The sequence below is a fragment of the Antedon mediterranea genome, chromosome 4, assembly GCF_964355755.1.
Source record: "Antedon mediterranea chromosome 4, ecAntMedi1.1, whole genome shotgun sequence".
NCBI lineage: Eukaryota > Metazoa > Echinodermata > Crinoidea > Comatulida > Antedonidae > Antedon > Antedon mediterranea.
The window spans coordinates 2,292,356-2,304,534 of NC_092673.1; the positions used below are offsets into that span (position 1 = coordinate 2,292,356).

At 31.8% G+C, this 12,179-nt stretch overlaps 2 protein-coding genes across 2 annotated transcripts in view; one reads left to right on the top strand and one right to left on the bottom strand.

Moving 5' to 3' along the window:
* The window catches only part of LOC140046203 (E3 ubiquitin-protein transferase MAEA-like), a 48,885-nt gene that overhangs the window by 35,750 nt on the left and 956 nt on the right, over nucleotides 1–12,179 (bottom strand). The window contains exons 2-4 of the mRNA XM_072090766.1: nucleotides 11,462–11,539; nucleotides 10,499–10,612; nucleotides 7,154–7,357 (exon numbers count right to left, since the gene is read on the bottom strand). Coding sequence (XP_071946867.1) covers nucleotides 7,154–7,357; nucleotides 10,499–10,612; nucleotides 11,462–11,539 — 396 coding nt within the window. The remainder of the gene's footprint in view (nucleotides 1–7,153; nucleotides 7,358–10,498; nucleotides 10,613–11,461; nucleotides 11,540–12,179) is intronic.
* LOC140046202 (C-terminal-binding protein 1-like) overlaps nucleotides 1–12,179 on the top strand; it is a 72,555-nt gene that overhangs the window by 5,670 nt on the left and 54,706 nt on the right. The window lies entirely within an intron of this gene.

The following is a 12,179-nucleotide window of genomic DNA, read 5'->3' on the forward strand; positions in this document are numbered from 1 at the left end:
TAAATACATGATTCTGTATCAAGATTTATTTTTCAAAGCAGACGAATTTTTAATAATTTAATTCATTTACTTTTGTACATAGTTCTTATTGGCACCCAAAAGAGTTATTTTTTCATTTTGTTTTTAAATAGTTTTATTGACTTATTTATTCAGACATAAATGTAGGCTAAATAAATATATATATATTTCTTAACCACATATTGATAAGTATATCAAAATCTTTTTTTCTTTTCATGTAAAATTAATTGATGTATGTACAGTATTAAGTGAAGGCCCCATTATATTTTGAAATGTGGAGGTAAAAGCTTACACCCACTATAAAGTTCTAGAACCCAATTTCATTTTGAATGGGGGGTAAAAGCCTATCCGCGAATCAACATAGCATATACCTTGATATAATTACCTTGTAATTACTATCGACAAAATCATGTGAAAAATAAATTTACGCTCAATAGTGCTAAAGCTATAAATAAGTGACTGGGGGTAAACGTGGGAATTCCTAATTACTATGGGCTGGTTTGCTGCTTCGGGTTAGAACATTCCCAAACAGCTGCAAGGCTAGAATCCAAAGTGCTTGCCTATGTACCAGTAGCATAGGAAAATTAAATACGTATTAATTTCCCTTGTTAAATCCCATGGGCGGAGTGAGAAATATCAGCAGTGACAGAGTGATTATGAGAAAGGTTAAACTGGTGGTTCGTCGTCGTCGTATCCCTTCTTTGCTTACACACGTGCCACGAATCTACAACAAAACTCTGACATCTGGGGAAGGGTCCGGTCAAGGCTAACCAATGGTCTTGGGAGCAGTGCGTATGTTTAACACATTTCAGAATCTAGAGTGTGATGTACATTGTAAGCATTAATACACTAATTCAAGGCACTAATGCTTATTTCATTAAAGCTCTGTTTACACTATCAAATTAGTTTGACAAAAAACATTATCATGTCCATATATGGGCACATCACATTATTTTGTTTGACAGTGTAGACAGAGCTTTAGGCTAGTAAAATATATTTTTCATTAATTGCAGTTATCATAGTACTTGGTATCTAACAAAAGTTGATAATTATTTCATCATTGGGAGCTAATGATACAATAAGCAAATTAAAATCTATAGCAAAATGTTTAATTAACCAAACGAAAAACCTACGGTCTTTGAAAAACAATACATTGAGACCATGAATGTGTCAACATACTCATTTAAAATATTCAAAGTTTAAACTCTCATTATAAAAGTTCAAAATTATTCTATTTATCCTTGACTAGAGCATTAGGCACTGCCCTTCAAATTGGACATCTAGCTGTTGGCAACATAGAATACACAATGCTTGAATATATTATTTTTTCAAATGAGGAGATTGGTTTTTACCAAGGATAATTTTACTTCCTTTCATGTTATAATTATTTCGCGTGTCGTGTACGAATGTTAAAGAGATTGCCACGTTAAGATTAATATTCGTTCGTTGCCAATATTTGTAATTGTACGGTGTAATAATAATATACAATCAGATATCAAGAGATGTCAGTATTGACAAACATATCAGGAATTGCAATATTTTCAAACCTTTAATTACAAAACTTATTTATATACTGTACAGTACGTTTCAAAGATTTTATTTATTTATTTAAAACATATTTAAACAGGATAAAAACATATCAGGTATAGATATTCAGGAGGCCCCTATTTAGGGGATACCCCTATTTAAGGGATACCCCTATTAAGGGGACACCAATATTCAGAGGACATATTTAGACAGGTTTACATATGGTCCTGTTTTTTGTTTAGCAACAGATTAAAAACATTCATAAAAAACATTAAAAAACTTACAATAAAAACTTTAAAATCTCAATACAAAGACAGACAATATTTACAGTGTTAAAAAGGAGAGAAAATAAAAGGGAAATATAAATGAATTGTTCAGAACATTTTTACAAATATAGTAAAAAATAGTCTAAAAAGAGAACATTCCTAAACTACAATTGTAAAATAAAACTGGATGAAGATGAAGATGTATATAAACGTATGGCCTAAGCACCTTTACTTCTGCTGCCTCTTGCTTATGGAATGACCTACCGGCCTCTATTAGGTCATGTTCTTATACCATTGCCTTTAAATCTGCCTTGAAAATTCATCTTTTTCTTTCAAATTGAGCTCTCATACACCGCGCCTTTGATCACTTACTGCTGGAATTGGCGCATTACAAATTCGTACTATTATTATTATTACAGTATTATCCAAAAGACGTTTTTTTTTGCAAATTATGATTAGCATGTGTCAATCAGTCAATCATGTCAACAGTGTAATAATGGTATTTCCATGGACATTTAACATTACAATTAACACTTAATTATTAATTACTTAATTACAGTAATAATGACAGATGATTTAATTTCAGCTTTAGCTGTAATACCATCTAACCACGGTAAAAATGATTTCCTAATTTGAATTAAAACACGAACAGGAAAGCGGCCTATTGTCACTTTCTGACCGGATCTGTATCACACAATTTCCCACCCGTTCTGAGAGCTGTTTCACACGGAGAGCACAAGGGTAAAGTTCACCCCTTTTTAGGGGTTGAGTGAGGAGATCGTTCAATAAGCAAACATTTTTATACAAAAAAAAAGCAGATGGAATTTATGGGGACACACCTATTCAGGGGACTCATCCATTGGGACAACCCTATTCAGGGGACTCCTCTATTGGGACACCTCTATTCAGAGGACATCCCTATATTTAAGGAACATGAAATGGAAAAGGGGCAATATATGTTTTTTAACACTATGGTCAACCCATATTTAGGGGACTTCTCCAGGCCTGGTCTTTTAAGGCAAGTGAGTGCGATAACTCACCTAACACACTCCTAAACTGCCCTTGAGGAGTGCGATTTACAACACGCCTTAATTTGGTAAACTTCTACACACGAAAATACAAACAGCACATCTACAGCACCCCTGATTGAATTGAGGAGTGCAATTTGTAGCACACCTATGTTTCAAAAGACAATGCCTGCTCCTCTATTAAGTAACTATAATAATAATTATCTCACATACTATTGCACGCCATGTGACCCACAATTGTCCAATCAAATGACAGGAATTTATTTACGTGTTATATAATAATAATTATCTCACATACTTTATCTATAGATTGAATGTATTACTATTAGAAATGGCGCTACATTTTATACATCAAAACTGTACATGTGAAATCGCAATGCAACAGATGTCTCAACACAATTATATCAGACTAACCTCGCTTTACGATACTGTTAATTTTCATTATCGATGAACAAAGTTTAATAAAGTTAACAAATCAGTTCATTAGGATTGATAAAACTACAGTTCAACATTTTATAGCATTTTTTATCTATCTTATTCAATAATGACTCAAACAGGGGGAGTAAGGTCTTTAGGGGTAAGACTCTAAGGAATTTTTAGTTTAACACATCTGAACTTTTGAAATCCAATAGAGGACAAATAATTAGCTTATTAACGGTTTTCGTTTTTTAACGCAGACATTTTATGAAACAAATTAATTTATATGATGTTCTTCAGGTTCAAAAGTAATCATTTTAATGTAAATCAAATTGAATTATGTAACATTATCATGTTAATAATTTATAAATATAATTATATAATGTGTGTTTAAATTCTACAAATTAAATATTATGTATTTTACAAATTAAATTTTATTATGTATCTTAATTTTACAAATTAAATTCTACGTATCTAAAATTTACAAATTATATTTATTAAGTAATTGAATTTACTAACCTTTGATAGTTAGTGTTTTTGTCTTGTAAGCCGATGGGGACATTTTGTTTTCAATTTGTAAAACTCTACTTAAAATAAAACTAAACTTTAAAGTAATATTATGTAAACATCTATCCATATCCACATGCAACAATTTGTTTTTATGTGTGAATCGTGTGTCAGCACAAAGACAGGCACTGGACTGCAGACAGAATTGAACCCAGTAACGTGAGACAGAGAGGCAACGCTGGGACCTAGTGCCTAGTACGAGAAAGTTTAATAAACTTTTTATTACTTTGTTAAAGAATATGATGTGAGACTTGTTTGTTTCTTGACAATGTAAAGCCATAGTTACATTTGATTGAAAGTTTTAGTAATCTGTATTTGTAAGAAGTTCCTGTGTTTGCATGCGGTCTCTACCTGTCAGTCGCTTTTATTATCTTTTTCCTCAAAATCTAATTTTATTTTTGTAATTTTATACAAGTGTAAGTGGACAATTTAGTAGAAAATAACTGAGCTACTACAAACCACTAAGAACTGTATATAAACTATCTTTCTAATATGTTTAGGAACCAGGGTTCCACTAACCGAATCCGAAAAAACGGTAGGCTTAGGTAGCAGAACATTTGTATGTTGTACTACCTATTTATGAGTAACATATGCTACCCAAAATAAAAGTAGTTCAGTTTACTAAAACTACAACATATTAGAAAAAATAAAGACATCTACAGTATATATTGATATATAACAGAAAACATAAATAGACATAGAGAAAACACAAGAGCATTTTAGCAATGTTGTGTTTCAAATAGTAAATAAACAGCACCAGATTGATAGCTCGAACTTTCAATATCACAAAAGTATTTACTTGGCCTTCAGGCAGATAAATTAATAGGTCTATGAATATTCTTCTGTATCATCTCAACTATGAGAATGAACCATCAATCTGTCTAGAATACGGCATGTGTCAGATGTTGTCTGGGAATTTAAGTTCGTTTGCTGGCTCCTCGTGTTCGGTATCTTCGGTAGCATAACAAGAGAAAAACCACCAGGGAGCGTCGACGAGGAAGAGCGTAGTTGGAGCAGCAGCCCCAGCTGTTGCGAACAATTAGTGCAATTGCTTAATTTTTATTCGACAGGAAAACCAACAGCGTGATGCGGCAATTCTGTGGAAAGGCAGAACCGTCTAAGACCATAGGGACATTCTTCCATACTGCAGATATCGATACACCAGAAATTAGACATCCTCGTCTGATTACATGCAATTGATCACCACCTACGTGCGAGATCTATTTCCACGCAACCGCCACGGCGGAAATGGATATGTTTTGAGGACGTTATGCTGAATCACCCGTTAAAAAGTTGGTTTGCCAAGTCTCTGCCGCTATGATAGGAATGGACTCCGGACTCATCTGCTCCCAGACCGAGATACTTTCTGTTTATGACATGTTAAAAATGAAAGATAAATCAATGTACTGAATTTGTCTTAGTGTGTTTTATGTTAAATCATATATGGATGTTATTTAAACTGAAAGAACATCATCATAACACATATCTAAAATTAGCTAATACTGTATATAATAAACTAATAGTAATAAAAGGCCATGAATTGTTTTCCTTTACTAGCCCACTGGGATAGCCGATGAAACATTCACTAGCCCACATGCTATTTGCCTACCCTAGCCTGAATTTCGCACAAGTGTACATACAACTTCTTTCTCCTAAGGATCTCTTTGTTTCAAGCAGCCGATAAACGCGGTTAATTCGTCTGTCCATAACAGGGGCTGAGGTGGACCAGTACCCACGAGTAACATCTTACACTTCTGAGCCAAATTAAGTACTATTATGAGGATGGGTGTTCGATAAATTATTTTTACATATAGCGCTCTTTGAGGAGAATAGGCTATTGTAGCTTTATCAAGGTAAACTAGATAAATAGAAAAAGACTAATAATATTACAGATGTTCAATAATATATCAAATTTCGATTGGTTGCATTGAAAGATAAATAGTTATAAGTCAGAACTAAACATAGATTTGACAATTCAGCGTAAAGATCTAAAAACTAAGTACTGTATAGATATTCACTGATAAATTAATATGAATGAAATATTAAGTTATGAAGTTACATATACATTGAGAAAGCATCGTCATCAAATATTAATGTCTCCAACGATTCAATCTACTCAATTACTCAATTTAGAAAAATAATGCAACACAATATACACTGCCGACAGATTTGAGGCAGACGTTATGCAATTGATGAATATGTGACTCAGTACATGCTTTTAGTTTCATTTGCAATGAGTCACTTTGATTTGTACTATAACTGATCATGTGCATAAGTGTCTGGGGATTAGGTATATTTAGATGGAGACCTAATAAACAGCGTTCTGTTACTTCCTTAAACATGCAACGGTTTGCCTAAGTTCAAGTGAAAAAACGCAGAAATAAGCTGGAGGTTAACTTCACTTAAGTGAGAATGAACGTGAAAAGAGTGCAGTCGGTTCACACTCGCAATGTCCGAGTATCGCCATTGGTGACTAGTGTCAAAGTCACATGTTTAAAGCATGTTAGTAATACTCTGAGAGTTTACAGATTAATAGTAGTGTTTGTTTCAACACATTTATTGCCCAATCTAAAACTCTGTCTACACTATCAAACTTTATGTGACAAAAAATGTAATGTGGCCATATATGAACATGATTATGTCATATCACTACCATATTTAAGCATATCACTACTATATTTAGACATATCACACTTTTTTTGTCAACCTAGTGTGATAGTGTAGACAAAGCCTAATGTATATGACTTTATTTAAAAGAGCTGCTAGTGCGAACTATAATATAATATTTCGGGTCTTTTATAAACTTATATAACGATTTTGCGAAATGTGTAAGCATGTTAGATTAGAAAATATGTTGGATCAATTCTAAATCCAAAACCATTTTAATGATTTTAACATGATGATTTAATCTGATTTTTTTATAGTTTTTACTTCTCCCTGATCATTTTTAAATATTTATTTGTGTCCGAGACATGTGTTCAAAACCTACCTGGGCAGTCTTGTCATAAACTCCCTGCCGTTTCAAATGAGACACCCATTCGTCAATGCAGTGTGCAAAAAAAAGGAATCATAGCATACATGCAAATATGCACACAACAACTTTGTGCACCTGTATGCAAAATAAGTGTGGATCGTCTTCTGGTATGCAGAGTATAATGGGCTTCTGAATTATCTCATTTTCAAAGTTATACACATTTATTATTAATTATAAATATAATATTACATCTACTTTTATTGATGATTCCAGTTGTATTTGAAAAAGAAATTTAAGTTTAAAAGTAGGGAAAAGAGCCGAGTCATCAAATGTGCTGTGGAAGGGGAATAGCTAACCTCTATATCGGAGTGTGTTGCTAATTTCAGAGCAGAATCGTAGTAGCCAGCCCTCAGGAAGTACTCAACAAGCATTCGGTCAACTCTCTTCTTATTCCACTGGGCTAACGAGCTCTCAGTACAGGAACTTTTCTCTTTTAAGTGCTCAATACGACGTTTACACACCCGTGCACTGCCTTCTTCCTGGCTTATAGCCTCTGCAGCCTATAAATATATAAATGTTTTGTTTAGTGACAACACAGCATACATTACTTGTGACCCCTTTAATATAGGAACTTTTGTCATTGACATTCATGGGTTATAGTTTAGCCTAAAATACATAAATTAAAATTACTATAAATCAACCAATAGTAGTATAGATAGAAAGTTACCTATAGTAAATGAAGAATTCTAAACAACCATTTAAACAAAAATTATTTTTATTAGAACAATGTTTATTACACATGTACAGATTTATTTAAAAAATATGTGCAGTACATTTTTCCTCATTAGTAATTCATTGCACATATTTTCTTTCCATCGTAAATTCATACATAAATTTTAATTAAAATTTACAGATATATTGCTATTACTCATAATCTGGGAGAAAAACACGCAAATTCTTGTAGTGTATAGATAAGTGACAATATACTAAATCCAAGTACTTCAACTTCACAGTTTGAAGTTAAACGTGCCGCCAACTTTCATAATATCAATACTATATATTAGTCTGGCCAGGCAATTGCTTAAGTTCAACGTATTACTGTATTTGTCAGTTATCATTATATTCAACTTTTCAGTTACACAGATTTATTGCTTATGTGTAAAGAACGCAATATTGATCAAGAGAGGGCAGTATTTAACATTGTAACTGTAGTAAAAATGTCATTGGATGAATGTGATGTATTATTGGATGAATGTGATGTATTGTTGGATGAATGTGATGTATTGTTGGATGAATGTGATGTATTATTGGATGAATGTGATGTATTGTTGGATGAATGTGATGTATTATTGGATGAATGTGATGTATTGTTGGATGAATGTGATGTATTGTTGGATGAATGTGATGTATTATTGGATGAATGTGATGTATTGTTGGATGAATGTGATGTATTGTTGGATGAATGTGATGTATTGTTGGATGAATGTGATGTATTATTGGATGAATGTGATGTATTGTTGGATGAATGTGATGTATTATTGGATGAATGTGATGTATTGTTGGATGAATGTGATGTATTGTTGGATGAATGTGATGTATTATTGGATGAATGTGATGTATTGTTGGATGAATGTGATGTATTGTTGGATGAATGTGATGTATTGTTGGATGAATGTGATGTATTATTGGATGAATGTGATGTATTGTTGGATGAATGTGATGTATTGTTGGATGAATGTGATGTATTGTTGGATGAATGTGATGTATTGTTGGATGAATGTGATGTATTATTGGATGAATGTGATGTATTGTTGGATGAATGTGATGTATTATTGGATGAATGTGATGTATTATTGGATGAATGTGATGTATTATTGGATGAATGTGATGTATTATTGGATGAATGTGATGTATTGTTGGATGAATGTGATGTATTGTTGGATGAATGTGATGTATTGTTGGATGAATGTGATGTATTATTGGATGAATGTGATGTATTATTGGATGAATGTGATGTATTATTGGATGAATGTGATGTATTATTGGATGAATGTGATGTATTGTTGGATGAATGTGATGTATTGTTGGATGAATGTGATGTATTGTTGGATGAATGTGATGTATTGTTGGATGAATGTGATGTATTGTTGGATGAATGTGATGTATTATTGGATGAATGTGATGTATTGTTGGATGAATGTGATGTATTGTTGGATGAATGTGATGTATTGTTGGATGAATGTGATGTATTGTTGGATGAATGTGATGTATTATTGGATGAATGTGATGTATTGTTGGATGAATGTGATGTATTGTTGGATGAATGTGATGTATTATTGGATGAATGTGATGTATTATTGGATGAATGTGATGTATTATTGGATGAATGTGATGTATTGTTGGATGAATGTGATGTATTATTGGATGAATGTGATGTATTGTTGGATGAATGTGATGTATTGTTGGATGAATGTGATGTATTATTGGATGAATGTGATGTATTATTGGATGAATGTGATGTATTGTTGGATGAATGTGATGTATTGTTGGATGAATGTGATGTATTGTTGGATGAATGTGATGTATTGTTGGATGAATGTGATGTATTATTGGATGAATGTGATGTATTGTTGGATGAATGTGATGTATTGTTGGATGAATGTGATGTATTGTTGGATGAATGTGATGTATTATTGGATGAATGTGATGTATTGTTGGATGAATGTGATGTATTGTTGGATGAATGTGATGTATTGTTGGATGAATGTGATGTATTGTTGGATGAATGTGATGTATTATTGGATGAATGTGATGTATTATTGGATGAATGTGATGTATTGTTGGATGAATGTGATGTATTGTTGGATGAATGTGATGTATTGTTGGATGAATGTGATGTATTGTTGGATGAATGTGATGTATTATTGGATGAATGTGATGTATTGTTGGATGAATGTGATGTATTGTTGGATGAATGTGATGTATTATTGGATGAATGTGATGTATTATTGGATGAATGTGATGTATTGTTGGATGAATGTGATGTATTATTGGATGAATGTGATGTATTGTAAACTTTTAATAAAATTCATATTTCTCTTACTAGCATTACTATAATTTTCAATGCTAAGAAACAGAAATAAATTTAGCTCATTTTATCATTTACAAATACCTTACTTTTGATTACTAGACTATTATGTTCCTGCAAACCTAATATTGTGTCTGATATCTAATTGTCCAGCCCTTGATTTGTTAGGTGTGGTAGTGCAATCAGTCACCTAACACTTATAATTTCCCCGAGGTGAGCCATTTACAGTGCATCTAAATTTGGCACGACTACAAACAGCACACCTAGAGCGCCGCTAAGGCTTGGTTTCCAATAGGACGTAAATGCAACGCAATTGTGTTGACCAATGACAAGCAACAGTTTGATTAATCCCCGCTTGTGATTGGCCAAATCACTTACGTTGCGTTCATCATTGTGTTGCGTTTCTAGTGGGAACCAAGCATTAATGTGTTTAGGAGTTTATTCAGAATGACTGTCACCTAGCAAAGCATTCCTTAGCAATTCTCCTAATAAATAATACAAAGTGGTTAGGATTCTGTTCTCAGTGTTAGTTTCTGTCGGAATCTGTTACAATAGGCAGTTGCGTTCTGGTGCCCGAATCCTAACTACGGCGTAAATAAAAAGTATACTGTACTTTTCTTTTAAGTGCTGTTAGCTTATCCACCACTGAATCTAGTAACTCTACTACTTTTCCAACATTGCATGGTTCTTCAGTATCTTTCAAACTGTTTTCAAATTTACTCGTCACCTATGAAGAAATAATAATAGAAAAGAACATAAAAGATGTATTGGCCCACAAAAAACAATAACAATAATAAAGATTAATAAAATCAAACTTTAAATAGGCCATTTTGCAGTTTTAACTTTTAATCAAGTTATTCACTTCTGTTAAAAAAAAATAACCCAAAAAATAATTATTTCACTAATAAAAAGAGAAAAGAAACGTTTAATTTTAACTAAAAACCATTGTCTGACAGACAATTTAAGTATTTTTGGCTTTTACATTACATTTTTTTCAGGTACATAATTTTTTTTCTTTTCGATCCAGTTTTTGACATTTGATTCCAAGATGATGACTAATTAATTGTATAAAAGTTTACAGTAGGTGACTGGTATTGACAACAAATATGTATTGAATTCATTGAATGGTCAATATATATGTTGAAAGACTGTCTGTCCTATTTCAATTCATTATCATTCAATATTCTCCCAATTCAACTTATAAACATTCATTTACAGTATACCATTTTTACGCCTTCCATTTTCCAAAATTCTATGCCATGTTTTACACAATACCATACCAACAAAAACACTTCATAAATAGTTAGTTTTCTCAAATTATTATCAATATATTATTTTTAAATATTTTGAACAATTTGGCATATGAAATTTAACAAACAAAATCCAATAAAAACATTTTTTCGAACAAATGAATCTTTAAAATTTCCAAGCATCACGGCAAAATAATTCTTAATACTCTGTACCTAATTATTAATAACAATATGAAATTCACTCTAGCTAGATTTACTTTACAATAACATGAAATAGATATTACATGTATATTCATAATAAATAAGCAATGTACAATAATACATACTCCTGTTACGTGTGAAACTTCACGGTCGATAGCCTTCTGACTGTTTCTAAATCTTTTATTGAGCGTCTCGTATGGCACCTGAAATTTAAACAAATTATATTTCACAAATTTATTCTTCTTATTACAAAAAAATTCAATAAATTATAAATCATGAAGCATATATATTTTACATTTCAGAACAATAAAATATGATCATACAATCTACAGTACCATCATTGATAACACCTGTCATTTTATAAAATTCAATGAAATATTAATTTCATAGAGGTTTTGTACAGTAAGTCCAGCTCTGAAAGAATTTAATCTTTGCTTTTATAAAGTTACTGCAAAATTTCCACTTTTTATTTAAAAATCTCTTTAAAAAATATAAAATCAATCTCAATCAATATTTTTTACCGTAATAATAAATAGTACTGACTGCATAAAAAATAAATATTATTTAAGGGAAATGATTAATTTTAATTTCTTGGGGTTTACTAATTGTATAGACTAGATTTTAACACTTTTATTTCAGAACCCTTGTGCTACATATTTATACAAAAATAATAGTGGAAATTGTTGGGCATTTGGCCCACAGGAAAAAATATACACAACAAAACACCTGCTCAAATGCGATGCCTACTGTAATAATATATATAGCCATTTAATAATAATAATATTGGTACAGTAATAATAATGTTGGTAAAGTAATAATATTTCTGAAGATCTGAATGCGATA